This window comes from Hipposideros armiger, unplaced genomic scaffold, assembly GCF_001890085.2.
Source record: "Hipposideros armiger isolate ML-2016 unplaced genomic scaffold, ASM189008v1 scaffold_1159, whole genome shotgun sequence".
In the NCBI taxonomy this organism is placed as follows: Eukaryota; Metazoa; Chordata; class Mammalia; order Chiroptera; family Hipposideridae; genus Hipposideros; species Hipposideros armiger.
The window spans coordinates 279,095-296,472 of NW_017732509.1; the positions used below are offsets into that span (position 1 = coordinate 279,095).

General features: G+C 47.6%; 1 protein-coding gene across 1 annotated transcript in view; it reads right to left on the reverse strand.

Moving 5' to 3' along the window:
- Positions 1 to 16,499, reverse strand: part of UROC1 (urocanate hydratase 1) — a 48,457-nt gene extending 31,958 nt beyond the window's left edge. The window contains exons 1-6 of the mRNA XM_019632656.1: positions 16,333 to 16,499; positions 7,443 to 7,573; positions 6,240 to 6,333; positions 5,282 to 5,341; positions 4,809 to 4,937; positions 4,610 to 4,671 (exon numbers count right to left, since the gene is read on the reverse strand). Coding sequence (XP_019488201.1) covers positions 4,610 to 4,671; positions 4,809 to 4,937; positions 5,282 to 5,341; positions 6,240 to 6,333; positions 7,443 to 7,573; positions 16,333 to 16,458 — 602 coding nt within the window. The 5' untranslated portion in view covers positions 16,459 to 16,499. The remainder of the gene's footprint in view (positions 1 to 4,609; positions 4,672 to 4,808; positions 4,938 to 5,281; positions 5,342 to 6,239; positions 6,334 to 7,442; positions 7,574 to 16,332) is intronic.
- Between the last annotated feature and the right edge of the window lie 879 nt (positions 16,500 to 17,378).

Consider the following 17,378-nt stretch of genomic DNA (forward strand, 5'->3'; position numbering starts at 1 on the left):
CAGGAGTCAAACTGGCAACCTTGTTGTTAGGAGCACGTGCTCTCACCAGCTGAGCCATCCTGCCACCTGTTGGCAGCTCAGCGGCAGCTCAGCTCGGGCTCAGCTCACTGGCCCATGTGGGAATCAAACTGGCAACACTTTTCAGAGCTCACACTCTTAACCAACTGAGCCACTTGGCCAGCTGTCTTTCCTATAGATATTTTAAGTCTCCTTCTCCCTAGTTTCTTAGTTCCTTAGCCCCTAGCTTTGATTACTTTTCTAATCAGTTTCTGAATCCTAAAGATTGCCCAGACTAAATCATAGAATATCTCTCACCCACCCCTGCTTTAGATAACTACTTAAAAGCCTGTGACTTCCCGGCCTGACCAGTGGCTCAGTTCTTAAGAGTTGGCTTGAGAATGCAAGCTCTGAGTAGCAGGGCTGCTGGTTCGGTTCCCACATGGGCCAGTGACGTTGCACCCTTTACAGCTAAGATTGTGAACAACAGCTCAACCTGGAGCTGGGCTGCAGTGAGCTACCATGAGTGGCCGGCAGCCAACGTGAGTGGTCAGCAGCCAGCAAAAGCTGTCGTGAGCCGCTGTGACTGGCCATCCAATGGCCGGTGACCAACTGCCTCAGCCAGGAAGAGCACAATGATCACAATACCAACATGGGCCAGTGAAACAGCGTCCTCCACAACTAGACTGAAGAACAAAAGGACAGCAACTTGTCTGCTCCCCTTCCCCCAATTCCCCAATAAAAATCTTAAAAAATAAAAAGTCTGTGACTTCCCAACATTCCCCAAGCCATTCCGGACCTAACACTTGGATAATCCCATCCTAGAGAGTAAATAGGTTTTAACATTTCCCCAGGCCAGTATACTTGTTGATTGTAAACATTAAAGGCTAATGTTCTTTCTAAACTTGTAGTCACTCTTCATCTATAGCTTTGAGCTCTGCTCTTTAAGAAATTTATTAATTAAAATCTATTTTTCCTCATTTAGGGACCTTGGGGATACAGAGGGCACCCCAGCAAGACTGCCAGTCTCAACCAAAGAAGTCAACATTGTCTTCCAGTCGGATCTTGAGACCCCTTCCTCTCACGTGAGATCAGCTAGGGTGAGAGTTCCGTGAATCCCCCAATAGGCAGGGACAGCTCTACGCCCCTGCCCAGCAGGAAGCAGATACAGAAGAAAAGACCTCCTGTCCCTCAACTTCCCCGTAGAGATTTTATGGGGATCACATCTCTCAAGGGGAAAACTAGGCAGGTAGTTAGAGGCAGGCGTTGGGTCTCTGCATTCCTGCATGTCCCACACCTCCCCTCTCCACCCAAAACTTCCCCTTTTCATTGTAATTATCCACCCCTACCGGGAAACAAATGGGTACAAAATACCAGACTGGATTAGACCAGTCACTCACACCTGCACAGTAAAGGCCATAACGACCTTCATTTCATTTGGGCCTCATTATACCATCATTATAATATCATACATATCCCCAGAAATCATTAATATCATTATAACAGACTGAATTCTGGGAAGGAACATGCACAGTCTAAAAAGATGAGGTAATAACCTGTTGTCAATCACAGGTGTCAATCAAGTGGTCCCATGCCCAGAGAGGAACAGCCCATTCTAGAGAAAAAAGCTATTAAAAACTCCAAGTTCTGGCCAGTTAGGGCCTTTTGAGCTTCTTTTGCTCTGCCCACTCCAAACTCTTTGGAGTGTATTTTCTCTTCTAATAATGGCCTTTGAGCCATTCTCTACTGCTCGGGCCCACTTCTGCTTCTTTGAAATGTATTTTTTCTTCTAATAAATTGTCCTTCTCTGCAACTTTACCTCTCTGGTCTGTGTCTCCATTCTTTGGTTCCACAAGACCATGATCCCGGGGGGACACACAAAAACACACATCAAAAATCCTGCTTCACTATCTCTTCTGTTGTTCGTTTTTTTTTAAGCTGAGCCATCCTGCCACCTGTTGGCAGCTCAGCGGCTGCTCAGCTCGGGCAGGGAATTGAACCGCTACTATCTCTTCTAATAAACATTTTTCACCACTTTACCTCCAGGTCTCATTCAATTTCTTGCTCCAGATGCCAAGAACCTTGACACCGTGCCAAAAAGGGCCCAACCCCTGGCAGACGGGGCGGCTGAGATTCCAGTTTTCCTCCCCAAGGCCTGGGTTTGACCTCTGGTGTGGGGAGCTAGCCACTCTGCCAGGTTTAATCCCAGGTGTGAGAGCCAACCCCGGACATCTCGCTGAGAAGGGCCCCCTCTCCGGTAACACCCTTACCTGAAAGGTCATGTGCATATTACACAATATGAGAGAATATCGCTAATATAATAAACATCCATCCAGGGAGGCAGGTAAAACCATCAGAAATCCTCCCTCCCCCAAACTAGGGCAAATGGGCTCCTAACCCCTGCCATGGGGTGTACTCCCTGGTAGGCCTGCATTCACTCAGGCAGAGTACCCAAGGTTGTCCTTTGTGCCACCTACTAAGAGTATCACCTTTATCATAATTTCATTAATTTTCACACAACCCTTATTAATTAATAGCCCCTGTACAGATTGGATCTGAGTTCCAAGGTTATACAGGGACATATAGCAGGGTTGAGAACTGATTTTAAGTCTTTCTGGCTCAATCCTTTGTGCTCAACTGATCGGCTGCATGCTGCTCCAAAGATAACACTTGGAAGCAAAATTGTGGGGTCAAAGTTTACTCCACCTGGAACTTTGATCCCAGTTGCTAGATGTAGTCCTCTCAGCCACCCCCAGCCTGCTGCATTGACGTAGACTCCACCCACAATCTGTGATTGCCAGTTTTCCCACATCTTCCCCAGCACTGGGTATTATCTGTAGTTTCATTTTTGTCAGCCCAACAGTGAAAAAGGCTTTGCTTTAGTTATCCTTAATATGGTATATTTAAATCTTTTCCTATTTCCACTGGAGATTCACATCTTTTCTTTAGTTAATTGCCCACGGCACCTGGGGTCAACCAGATCTGACTTTGCAACTCCACCCTCTTTAAAGTTCCATCCTGTGTCAACGAAACAGAAGCACAGTGACTTGCTGGAGCTCACAGTTAGGAGGCAATAGAGCCAGTACCCAGACCTGATCCTTCTGACACTAGAGCTGCTTCCACTTGTACAGCAGAAGTCTTTAGGCCTCATAATAGTAAGAACAGCAACAGCGACTGCTTATGAGCAACAACAAAAATAACTGGGTTTCTGAGCCTCAGTTTCTTCCTCCACAAAATGGGTTAATAAGAGTACCTATTTCAGAGGATTGTGTAGAGCAGCGGTTCTCAACCTGTGGGCCGCAACCCCTTTAGGGGTTGAACGACCCTTTCACAGGGGTTGCCTAAGACCATCAGAAAACAAAAATATATTTACATTATGATTCATAACAGTTGCAAAATTACAGTTATAGAGTAGCAACGAAAATAATTTTATGGTTGGGGGTCACCACAACATGAGGAACTATATTAAGGGGTCGCGGCATTCAGAAGGTTGAGAACCACTGGTGTAGAGGATTAAACCTATAGATCCTAGAACACCAAATGATGGTGATTATTATGATTATATTATAAAGTATTAGCCTGAGGCCTGGTTAATTGGCTCCCAATACTACAGACTTGATCACATTTCACATGGTTATTATTACTCCCCAAGATCCACAAAGGTGTAGCATTCTTTAGAATCCCAAAGAACTGGAAACAAGCCAAATCAGGAGGCAAGTAGGCTAAATACATGATGGTTCAATTGAACGCTGTAGGTAAAACAAGGCCCCTGTTTCCTGAAACGGAAATGTCTCCAAGCTGTACTATAAAAGGGGAAAAGCAAGTGCAGAGGCATCAGAGTGGTCTAACTATGTAAATCTGTAGTCACATGCATAAGAAATGTTTGAAGGGACGCAGGGAACACTGTGAACTGGGGAGTCTAGGGCGGGAGAGGAATTTCCTTTTCATTGTAGCTCTTATTATAATGTCTGAGGGAAAAGGTTTCAACCTGGAGCATGCATTAATTTTATAACAAATAAAATGGTAGTGTTCTGCATCTTAATTGGGTTTGAGTTGCTCAGATGCGTGCAATTGCCAGAATTCATCCAATGGTGCATGTAAGATGTGTGCATTTCATTACGTGTAAATTTCACTTCAAAAGAAAAGAACTATAAACAAATATTGAATTCCAGGCCATAATATTTAAAGCTTACTTTGAAATGCATCAAAACCCAAATTGAACAGGTGGATGGATAGAGGGATGGACAGATAGACACAGGGTAAGGTGAGTTTAGTAGGACATTAATCACAGGATTTTGTTATTCACTGTTAATTCTTTAAATTTTTTGTATGTTTGAAATTGTTCATAATAAAATGTTAGAAAAACATAGTGACAATTGAATGTGACCCAGCACTTGTATGTTCACTCACTTATGAGTATGTAACAATTGTAGGCATATCCATAAAAACTACTAGGGATATGTATAAATATTAAAGAGTACTACAGTGCTGTGATTTTTTAGTGTTTTTCAAAATTGTATTTAATATCGCAACATTGTTTTATAATAAAGTATCGCTAAGGTGGAAATATATGATATTTATTGATGTGATATAAACTGAAATAGAGACTTACATTGTAACACCTATGGCAAAGAGCTTCTCATACTCTGTTCTGGAAGAGTAGTTGGGAATGACCTGGAAAAGAGGGACAGGAGTCAAGGTTTGGGGGCAGCACAGTGCCCTTGGAAACGATGGGTAAGCAGGTGTCAGGGACATCTGACTCTTTCCAATGTCCCTGGGCCGGCGCCACGCCCAGCTGCCCCAGGACCCACCATCCCATTGGTGATGACCAGCCTCGGGGCCCCAGGGCTGCTTGGGAAGAGGCCCAGGGGGTGTCCACTGTACATGACCAGGGTCTGCTCCTCCGTCATCTGCGACAAGTAGGACATCACCAGCCAGAACTGCAGGGGAGAGCAAACATTGAAGGACTCTGTAAATGGGGGCCCCACAGCAGGTCTCAAGCCGCTGCCCAGGCTCTGAGAGCTCCCCAGGCCCCAGCGGTCCTGCCTAGTACCCTGTCCCTCCAGACTTCCATTATGCTTTAGTGGCTCCTGGTGCCGCCAATAAAGCCACTCCTGCCCTTATGAACTTTAACATTCCCAAACTGCCTCCAGTGTTGCGATCTCAGGCATCAGGGAGGCAGAGGCCTGAGTCCTGAGCCATGGGTTTGTAACCTCCTTCCAGGCCAGAGTACATGATGGGGGGAAAGGCTGGGCATAGGGTCCAAGGACATAGTCCAGCGTACCTGAGCCCAGTTGCCGAACACCTGCCCATTTCCTCCGTAGGTCACGAGCTCCTGGGGAAACTGGAGAAGACATGGTAACATCTGAGATGGTGGCCTGGGAAGGGAGGGCCTTCCCAGGAGCCCTGTGCTGGGCTCAACGGAGCAAGGTAGCCAATGCCCCTTAAAGAAGGAATGGTGGGGGCAAAGGGAGAAGCCAGAAGTGGTGAGACCCAGAGGCAGCAGCTCCTGCAGCAACATCAGCCCATCTGTGACTGGGGTAAGGGACAGAGCTGGATTTGGGGTCACTTGGGGAACTCAGCCCAGGGTCAGTGTCAGGGGTCCATCTGTGATTAGGTTCTGGGTCCAGAGCCAGGGCTAAGGAAGTTCTACCTTCAAATATAATATTTGGAGACTCACCCGCAAAGGCTATCCTTTCTCAAATATGGAATCTGATGTATAGACTGGCTCTCAAGGAGGTCTGGGACAGGTACATGTGGCCGGACCTGCATTGTCTATATGTGGCTATTAGGCACTTGAACCATGGCCTGTCTGACATACTCAAAGTATAAAATACACCCGATTTCAAAGATTTTGTAGAAAAAAATTGTTAACTATCTCAATAATTTTTTATTGATTGCATGTTGAAATGATAATATTTCAGATAGCCAGATAAACAAAACACAGTATTAAATCCATCTTTTTATTTTTTCATGTGGCTATTAGGAAATTTAAAATTACACATGTTTCCATTGTACCAATGTTGATGTCCTGGTGTTGGGTGCTGTGCTTTAGTTACAGAAGAATCAGCCACTGGGGGTGCTGGGAGAAGGGTATGTATTCTCTGTACACTATTGTTACAACTTCCTGTGAAGCTATCGTTCTCTCTAAATAAAAAGCTTAAACACGTTACATGTGTGTCTCATGTTAAGTTTCTATTGGACAGTGCTGGCCCCCATGCCTCGATTGCCCCAGCCGTTACCTGGGCCACGGCAGGGTCCAGGTTGTTCATGATCATGTGCATGATGGCTGCTGCAGCTTTCGTCCGGCAGGGGTACTGCTCGATTGGGTAGGCCCTGCAAGGGGAGTCCAGTCACCGGGAGTGATGATGGGAGGGCACCAGCCTTCCTTCCTGCTAAAGCTCAGGCACCCCCGGCCGCTGCCCAGCTGTTGGCCACACAGGTGTGGACAGCAAGACCCGACATCATGCAGAAGTCACCTGGGAGCTCCCCCGCAGGAACCAACGCCAACCTGCTTTGGTGCTCACCTTGTGCTTTGCACCCCGGCCCTTCCAGGGATGGGGAGTTCGGCCTCTACCCCACCTGGGCCACCCTTCCTCCCTTCTCAGCAGGCTGTAATTGGGAGAGTACTGACTTTGAAGCAACGCTTTCTAGAAGCCTCTATTCCAGGTGCAGTTTATTCATTCCTTCTTTCCTTCACACCACTCGTGATCCTGGACACCAATTCCACAGCAGGTGCCAGGCAAGCAGGGCACAACAGAAATGAAGGGATGCGGCTCTTGCTTTATGGGGAGAATGCAATTCCCTGGGGTGGTACCAGGTAAGTCTGGGCTTCTGGCATATCCAAGAATAAAGGTGCTCAGTGTGATACCTGGGTGGGGCAGCAGCATCTGGGAACTGTGAGGGCAGAGGCTCCTGCCCCACCCCTGGACCTGCTGACTGTGGGGTGAGGACCAGCCACTGCAGTTTCTTCGCAAGGCCTCCAGTGCATTGCAGCATTCAGCGTGAGAGCCCCACTGGGAAGCTCGAGCTGTCTGAAGACACGGGTAGAGCCACCCTCTGAAGCCCTCCTTGCCCTCTAGCAGGACGATAGAATGTGGGGTTTTTAGAAAGGGATTTTGTATACAGTTTGGCTCCAGGATTGCACAGGACTGTCTACTCAGTGGGCCAGAGGGACTTATCTGGTAAGGATCCCCCATCTTCTCGCCAGGCTTGGGGGCTTCAGCTCTAGGCTGCAGGCCCCACTGATGACAACACTGCTACTTGTTCTTTCTGTGTGAGGGGCATTGACTTAGCATGCCATGTCCATGGTCCTCCCAATGCAGACAACCTCAATTTCTGCCTCCCTGCTGACTCTCTGGGGTTACTGATCTCCAGCATGTCCCTCCTATGTCCCTCCCTTCCCGCTCTGGGCCCCCTTTGAAGCAGCGCCCACCAGCACTCACCTCATTTTAATGCGGGGGCAGAAGCGGTACATATAGATATGCCCGTACAGTCGCAGCTCCTGGGCAAATTCAGGGGCCAGCAGCTTCTGCACATCCGGGGGGAAGTAGCGCAGGGCATTCCTCAGCGCCAGCTGGGGGAGGAGAGTGGTGAGGGGCAGCAAGGGGTGTGGGGCTCCAGGCCAAACATCCTGAGGCTTCTATGACGGGCTCACCTTCCCTACCTGGATTTGCACCTGCTCCACTCAGAAACATATGGCCCCACCCAGAGACTGCCTAGTTCTCACCCTAGGCCCATCTACAACATCATCTGCTGCATGAAGCCTTCTAAGGGTTTTCTATCCAAGTAGGAAAAGCAGCCCAAACTCCCACACTCCCTCACCCCGCCAACCCCCCCACCACAGCCTTATCACTCTTCTCTAGACATCATTGATGTTCTTGGTCCTGCCTCAGGACATTTGCACTTACCCTTCCTGCTGCCTAAACCCCCTTGGCCACCCTGCTTCCCTTGGAGGGCTCCTCCCTTCATTCTGGTCTCAGTCCAGATGCCCCTCTTCAGAGGCCTGGCTGTCCTTGCCTTTTTTACTCCCAGCCTCTCTTCCCACCTTTGTTTCCTTCTGGAGCTTTTCAGTGTCAGACACACTCTGATTTGTTTGTTTCCTTCCTTCCTTACAATCTGTCTTACTAGGGTCAAGGCCCGGAGTCTTGGCTGACTCCTTCATAACTCTCTTCCTTCCAACACCCAGACTGGAGCCTGAGGGTGGAGGCAGGTGAAGTGGGGGAGGGGCCTGAGGTGATGACCTGGTGTCTGGATGGACATTGAGGTCATTTATCCATTCAGATGACCATAAAATCCAACCACTTTGGGGGTGAGGGGAGATGAGGAACTGGCTGTGGTAAATGTATCCACTCATTCATTCAGGAGAGAGATGGTAGGAGACTCAGAGAAGACAGCTGGGCTTTGGACACTACAAGGCAGGAGGTGACAGGAAAAGAAACAAGGCCCTAGGACTGGGCCCTAAGGACACCAGCATTTGAGCAGGGGCAGAAATGTCAGTCAGCAAGACCGGGAGCTGGGAGCCCAGCCAGGAGCACGGGAGCCCTGGAGGCTGAGAGCAGAGGCCTAGGAGAGGGACAGCCTGTTCATTGTGTCCAGAGGTCAGACACAGAGGGCTAAGACATGTCCCTAGGAGTGAATGACAGGGGTGTTACTGGGGCCTTAGGGGCAGGTGAGGTTGGAAGAGAGAGAAGGAGGGACAATTCAAGAGGGAGAAAAGGTCAGCTCAAGGAATTTCAGAACCTCAAAAGGGTTTAGGGAGCCATTTCCTCGCTTAATTTTCACATAGAATAAAAGCACATAATCCCTTCCCTCTTGGAAAAAAAAAACTGATCAGAAATATGAGTTTCTCCCTTAAAAGCAGTGACTAGGAATATGCCCCCACAGGAGTCTTTCAAGGCCATCCGGCATAAGAATCACCCAGAGTGCTGGACCCACCCCCAAAGTCTGTTTGCATTTCTGACAAGTTCTGGGGGTCCCAGAACATTACAGGACAGCAAGGAGAACGAACAATCCACAACTACATGCAGCAGCCAGGATGAATCTCCCGCCCTCATGTTGAGTGAAAGAAGCTGACACAAAAGGGACGTACTGCATAACTCCCAGGACACAAAGTTCAAGAACAAGTGTGGCTAAGGTATGCTGTGAGAAGTCAGGACAGTAGTTACCCTTTGAGGTTGGGGCCCGTTCCCTCTGTCTGTACACCTGGGAGATGCACACCTGTGTCCATGGGGTTTGGGCTGCTTTTTGTGCATGTTACACCTCGGCACAAAGGTTGGTTTGTTTTTTGTTTTGTTTTTTTAAACTGATGTATAGCTTCTAATCAGAGCTTGCCAAGAGATAATGAACATAAAGAAAAAAGTTTCAAAAGCAATATATATTACACACTACTACTACTACTACTACTACTACTACTACTACTACTACTACTACTACAAGGGTCCTAATATATTCTATCCTGTTCTAACTTCTTTTATTTCATTTCCTAATGAATATTGGTTGCAACCCCCTAAACCAATTTCACAACCTGCTAGGAGGTGGCAGCTGCCGTCTGAAACCACTGTATTCACTGTTCTCCAGAAATGCAGGCTTCATTACTCAGGCTTAATTTGATATTTTACCAAGGTGGTAGATGAAGAAGGTGGGATTTAACTGTGTCAAATGTGTTTGCAACATTGTTCAGATAATCACATAACTCAAAAACATAACAAAACTTCCTGTCAAAATTAATGATTTTAAAATTATGTCAGTTAATATAAATGACTCAGCCATTCTATGAAATGTATTTAAAAGTTGTATGAAATTCAATCAGTTTTATTTTATTTTTTTTAATTTTAATTTTTTTTTTTTTTTTAGCTGAGCCACCCTGCCACCTGGTGGCAACACAGTAGCATCTCAGCTTAGCTCAGCCTGGACTCGGACCACTGTTGCTCAGAACTCAAACCCTTAAGTGAGCTCTTAACCAACTGAGCCACTCAGCCGGCCCTTCAATCTGTTTTAAAATGAAGTATTTATGCACATGTCCCATAAAGGGGATTCTGGCAATTTCCAGAATCCTAAACGCAGCACAAAAGCTATTTGCCTATTTTTCCCTTGTAAAAGTTTTCAATTTTATCGCCATTGAATTTTTCTTTATCCCTGAAATTCAGTAATTTAGCCTAGATATCTCTTATTGTCAACTATTCTACATCAAGTTTTTTTTTCTTTCGAGGATAAATTATGTCTTTTTATCTGCAATTTCATGTGTGTAACTAGTTCAGGAAAGTTTTCTTCTATATTTGTTCAATAACATTATCACCTATGTCTAGAATTATATAAAAGGCATGCAATAATTATTTCTTGAATGAAAAATTTTAAAAGAAGCAGCTCTGTTTGCTGGCCTGGATTCAATACTCCAAGTCTTTGGTGAGGGTGGGGGCAGTTATTGGCACTGAGATGAGAAAATGGTGCTCAGACAGGTTGTGTGAGTTGCCCAAGGTCCTGCAGCAGCCCTGGGGCAGGCCTGGGGGAAGGCCCAAGTGCCCCATGGACCCTGGCAACCTCAGCAGGGGAGGAGGCTCAGCGAGAACAAGCTGAGTGGAGTGATGAGGTCGGTCACTTCCTGCTGAGAATGGAACAGCAGGCACAGCTGAGTGTGTTCCTGGCCCTGCCACATACTAGCTGTGTGAGCTTGGTCAGGTCACCCCTGCCTCATTTTCCTCATCTCTCAGCATGGCCCACCAAGCTGTGTAGTTGGAAGGATTAGATGAGAGAGATAATGTGCAATGCCTGGCACTCTACCCATCTATTCTTTAAAGACCCCAAGCCAGAACCTGGGGAGTATTTTTTGCTTTCTGTCCCTCCCCAGCTTTGCAGCTTCCTTGTTTGCAGGTCTTTAGTTTAACATCAAATGCCACAGCACCCACAGGGAGCGCCAGCTGGAGCCCCACTTGGGAATTCACACTGTGGGTGGTCAGCTGGCATACTAATCACACAATGCTACCACAAGCTCTGCACATCTCAGCCTACACCAGAGGGTGGGTTATGCAGCATATAGTGTCAGAGATGGGTTTCCACTGGTGAAATTGTGGCCTATTAACTACATAATGTGTGGGACAAGTGGGTTCTTGATGGTGAAGTCAGGTGTATTCAAGACACATAAATTAGATCGAATGTTTTAGAGACCCCTGCACCCCTCGCCCCCACCTTGCCTAACAAGCTCAGTGGCCTGTACCTTTAGGGCCAGAGGATTAATTCATAAAAGGTCCTATGTTCAGCCACTGGATTGGAGGATTCTGGGAACCCGATGGTGTGGTAGGCAGAATAATGGTCCCCATGGATGTCCACATCCTAATCCCTGGAACCTGTGAATATGCTACCTTACATGGCAAATGAGACTTTGCAGATAAGATTAAATTAAGGCTTTTGAGATGGGAAAGCATCCTTCATTAGCCAGGTGGGCCCAATGTAATCACAAGAGTCCTTACAAGAGGGAAGCAGAGGATCAGAGTCAGAAAGACAGATCTGAATTTGCTGTGCTCCTGGCTGTGAAGATGGAGGAAGAAGTCACAAGCCAAGAAATGCAAAAGTCCAGAGGTTCTGGACACTCTAGAAATTGGAAAAGGCAAGAAAATGGATTCTCCCCAAGGGCCTCCAGAAGGAATGCAGCAGCAGCCCTGCTGCATTTTTTTTTAACTTGACATTTTACAATATATCTAATGCTACTAAAAGTATATTATGTAAACATAATCCAGGACAACCTGATAGGTCATATTTGTGCCCCCAAAATGAGTCAAGATAATAAGAGAACAAAAGCACAAGAATGATTTCCATATTAGTGCAATAATATTTCTTGCTTTTAGCCTACTGAAACCCATTTCAGATTTCAGACATCTAGAATGATAAGAGAATAGATTTGTGCTGTATTAAGCCACTTTGTTTGTGGTGATTGGTTACAGCAGCCCTAGGAAACTAAGAAGACAGTGACAGAATCCTGCCATGACCAAACCTTTCCTGGGTGGTAGCTGATCACCTACAAGGATACCAGCCTGCAACTTTGTTTACTTCCCAGGACAGGGAGGGGTACGTGTGTGTGTGTGTGTGTGTGTGTGTGTGTGTGTGTGTGTGTGAGTGAGAGAGAGAGAGAGAGAGAGAGAGAGAGAGAGAGAGAGAAAATTTGGCCTGTGCTTTACTTTTCATTCTAACCTGGCAGTGAACCTGAAGAGCAAACATCACCCACCTGAAAGTTTTTGACTGTCACTATTTCTGCCAAAATGATGGCCATGATCCAACTGGTTTGGCCTTGTTTGAATCACCCCCATCCCTGAACCCCTCTAGCACAGCTCCATTAGGACCCTCAACCAGTTCTGGCCTGACTTTCTGGGTCCACTGTGGCTCAGGCTCTTCTAGCTGGGGACAGGGAGCCTCTCTTGAGCGTCTGCTACGTGGCATGTGCATGCACCCCTTCTCTGAGCTTCCAATTCCCCCTCTGTAAAATAAGTGCAATGATAGCACATACCTCACAGGGCTGTCTTTGGGACTAAATAAACTGACATGCCTAGAACAGTGTCCGGCACACATACGTGCCGCATGAGGAGTGCTCGCTAGCAAAATGATCATCTCTCACACTCATGGCCCTCCAAGCTGCCAGTTGTTTACTGCAACTGGGCCTCTGTTCACCCCCCCCCCTTTAGGAACTGTAGAAACCTCTACACTCTCTAGGGTGTATTGCTAAGTAGCAGGCCATGTCCCTACCCAGAAACCTTCATGGGCTCCCCATTACTTATCTGGTAAAGTCCACACTGTTCTTGGCATGCAGGGTCCTCTATAACCATGCTGGGCCTGGGTCTCCAAGCTCAGCACCCAGCTCAGGCTTATACCCCCAATATACTCTGGACAGTCCCATCTCTACATCTTTGGTTACTACCTCTCTTTGTCTCGAAATAGACTTCTCATATTTTCCAGTCTAAAAACCTTGCCCATGTTGCCAAGACCTCCTCTTCCCAGAAGAGGTTTCTCCTGCCTGCTAAACTGTTGTAGGATGTTGGTTTGGGCACTTAGCCTATAGTCCTGTACACTCATTCAACAAACAACTGCTGGTGTCACCGAAGACCCAGAAATGAGCCCCACAGAGCCCTATACTCAAGAAGCTCAGGACAGTGTTAGTAGTGATGGGAACTCAGACACGTGTGAGAGGTCTTTAGATCTGGTATCTGATGCCCAGCCAGCCCATTTCAGGTGGGGCAGAACTTGGGGAAAAGGTCAGTAAGAGAAATTGCATATGGCGGAGGGGGAATGCTAAAGACATTTCTAATAGGGGAACTGGGCATAGTATATGACTAAATATTCCTCTGCACTGTAGAAGTTGTCGTGTGCTCATGCTGAGAATACATTGGCTAAAATGTCATACACAGTGCATACTCTATATTTAAACAGAGAAATCTACTTTACGAAGAGCAAAGAGTGAAGCACATTTTAGATCACAGAAATGAAATATTATAAAACAGTTAAAAGAATGGGGGCAACTTTAAATACACCAATAATGAACAATCTCAAAAAAAAGAAAAAACTGACAAAGGAGTATATGAGATCTTGCTTCCCACATATCATCAGTTTGGCGCAAATAAACTCTTATAAAAAATAGGGCCGGCCGAGTGGCTCAGTTGGTTAAGAGCTCGCTCAAGAGTGCGAGCTCTGTGTAACAGTGGTTCGATGCCCAGCCCGAGCTGAGCTGCCAACAGGTGGCAGGATGACTCAGCTAAAAAAATAAAATAATAAAAATAAAAACTAAAAAAACCCTAACATATATAGAATGCTTCTACTTCTACTTTTAAGAACACATACATAACTCGCATGTACATAAAATATTCCTGGAACCATACACCAAAAAAATGAATAAATAAACAAATAGTGACTTGGGGAGGTGGAGTGGGGGAACTTTTACTTTTATAATATTTAATTTGCTTATCTCCTAAAATTACCTTTCAAAGTTTATGTCAAAAGTGAAAGAAACAGGGACGGCCGAGTGGCTCAGTTGGTTAAGAGCTCGCTCACTTGAGTATGAGCTCTGAGCAACAGCAGTTTGATGCACGGCCTGAGCTGAGCTGCTTCTGAGCTGCCAACAGGTGGCAGGATGGCTCAGCTACAGAGAAAGAAAGGAAGGAAGGAAGGAAGGAAGGAAGGAAGGAAGGAAGGAAGGAAGGAAGGAAGGAAGGAAGGAAGAAAGAAAGTCAAAGAAACACATTTAAATAAAAATATAGAAAACAAGCAAAGTAAAAGTATAAATTGAGCTGCTGATAAAGCTATCACTGGGTTTGGGAACTGTGTAGGAATCATGTCTCTCCTCTACAGGAGAAAGTGTTCTCACACAGCACATTTCTGTGACCAGATGTGGGGGTTTTTCCCACACTGACCAAGTCTCTGACATCAGTTGGGTGTCCTACAATTCAACTCAATTCTGACACTATCTATCTGGAGTCAGCACAGATCCCACAGGTTAAGGGCTCAGTCCCACAAGACTGCCCCCTCCTTCAGATGCCAATTGAAGTCTAGGTTGTCACCTGTACTTCTGATCAACAGCTATAAATCGGGGTTCCCACAACCCCCTTCAAGGGTTCAATAATTTGCTAGAGCAGCTCACAGAACTCAGGGAAACATTATGTTTACTGGCTTATTATATAAAAAACAATATGATATAGGATACAGAAGAACAACCAGATGAAAATACATGGGGCAAGGTCTGGGAAAGGGGTGCTTCCATGCTCTCTCTGAGCTCACCACCCTGCACCCAAGCACCTTCATGCATTCAGCAACCTGGAAGCTTTCCAAACTCACCCCTAATTAAGGGATTTTTATGGAGACTTCAGCATGTAGGTATAGTTAATTATTAATTCATTCTCCAGCCCCTCTATTCTTTCTGGAGTATCCGGGGTGGGGCTGAAAGCTCCAAGCTTATACATATATTTATACACATATATTTCTTATTATTTCGCAGGCACCAGCTGAAGTCTGGCTAACTGGCATCCAGATAGGAGATTTAGCCCCTTCAACAGCTCAAACTCCTCAGACTGGCAAGTCATCCCTACTCCAAGGGCTTCGTGCTCTTTAAATAAACCTATGACAAACATAGGCAAAGCTGAGGTGGCCTCTTTTCCTCAGCTCCCAAGTGCCCTCATCTCAGCACAACACACTGTGGAAGCCAATTACTAGCACATAACCATAGGGTGTCACCTGAGATGTGCACGTGGCAAGGTCCTTCACACTCTCTTGTCAAAGGTCAAGGCATTGGTGCCCAGTAGGGAGGTGACCCAGAGGGAGAAAACAAGAGCTTCTGCTCTGACGTGGCTGAGCTGGGCCAGATAGGTTAAATGAAGGGCGGCAGAGCACCCCGCCCCCACCCTACCCCAATGCGTACTCCTCCCAGACCCGCCCCCAGCACCCCGCCCCCCCATTCCCCTGTGCTCCCCAGCACCCTGTTCCCCCTATGTGGGAAGCACTTGGTGGAGTCTAGGGGGCAGCCCCACAAATGGGAGCAGTCCTTATCCATCCTGGGGTGGTTGGGTTCCTCTCTTGATCTTTGTGCTTATTAGTATTTTCTCCCTGCCCCACACTGTTCCTGAAATTCTTGAGTAATTCTGAGCAAAGAAAAAGCAGGAGAAAACTATCTATGTAGCCATGCACAGTACTTTATTTTATCTGGTCTCCTCCACTACCGTGTGGTGTATTTTCATCCCCTGCTTACAGGGGCGACAAGCAGCTCCCAGACAGCGACTTGCAGGAAGTGCTGGCTGGAGAGGCTGTGGGTGATCAAGAGGGGGTGCCTGGTTTCTGAGCCAGCTCTCACCAGCACACCCCCACCCCATGCCCTCACTAGGGTTCTAGCTACACAGCTAGCTGCAAACTCACTGGAAGATTTGGGGAGAGGGTGTGCCCCATAAACGAAAACAAAGAGCTCATCTACTGCAGCGTAGAACTTCAAAGCCATGTGCGAGCCTGGGCCAAGAAGGTACATATACTGCTTCTGTACATTTGGGGCACTTCACAGTGGCCCCAATCCTCCTAGGACTGGAGGCAGCCACAGCACCACCACTTACTGGCTGGGTGACCTTGAGCCTCAGGGTTCTCATCTGTCAATGGGGACCATAATCCCGTACCCAACCATGGCCACTGGGGAGAAAATGAGGGCTATGGGGTGTGATGGAATCTGGCACCTATGGGTTCCCCCTCTCCCGCCACCCCCACTGGGCGTTCCTGAGACCCCCAGCCTCAGCTCCTGCAGAGAGAACAGGAAGGAGGGGTTACCCACCTGAGACCATGCAGAAGGCAGAGTCCCAGCAGGAATGGGGCCCAAATTCTTACCTGCTCCTCTGCAGGGCTGAGGCCTGGGGTCCTGACTGGAGCATGGGGCACACCAGCCCAGCGTCCTTGGTTCTCCGGGAGGGGCTGCAGGGGCAGGCCAGAGCACAGCGCCTGGAGGCTAGACATGTCTGGCTGAGACTGAGGCAGAGGCCGGTTCTGTGGAGAGGCAGTCAAGGTCTCACTGGGAGGGAAACTCCAGCCCCAGAGCCACCTCCTCCAGCCCCTCATTGGGTCCATGGCCTGCAGAAGGAGCCATGTGTAGGTCATAGGGTCACTGGCCCCTAGGCTGGCTGCCTGCAGTGTTGACTTGGGCGGGGGCAGTGTTCTGGGGGAGAGGCAGGCTTCATACAGGGGAGACAGCTAGCTGGGGGTTCATTTGTCCTGTTAGTGGCACTTAGAGGTTGTGATTTTAGGGTATGACTTTGGGGAGTTTGTGGAGCTGTAATGCTGGGGTTTGCTCTGGCAGTCTTATGGGGGAGTCACACCAGGGAGGTCATATTGGGGTTTGTCTCGATGATGGGGAGCCATATGGCATTGAACCTGGCACAGAGTGAGGGATATGTGCAGAAAGCAGGCAGTTCCCTTGTACCCCTTCTCCCTGCCACCTGTGTGTGTGTCGGGGGGGAGGGGGTGTTTACAAACACAGTAGGAGCCCACCCAACAGCGAGTGTACCCTCCTCAGCTCCCACTGCGGTGCACACTGTTTTACCCCTTCCCAAAGCTCCATGTGAAGGGCCTGCCTAGAGATGGTCCTCATGCCCAATCCCATTAATGACTCTGGGAGAAAGTGCTCCTCATTATCCCTGAGCTATGGATGAGGAAACTGAGGCTCTAGTCTCACTCACACAGCAGAGAGTGACTGCAGTTGCAGTTGAATCCCAGTGGTCCTGGAAAAGCAGTACACCTGGGTCTGAACTCAGCTCAGCTCAGCTCCTGACCAGCCCTGTGGCCTTGGGCCCTATCCCAATCTACACAAGTGGGTGGTAATTAACCACTCAGGCTGCAGGAGGCACAAATACCTTATGTAAGCACTCAGCACCCTGCCT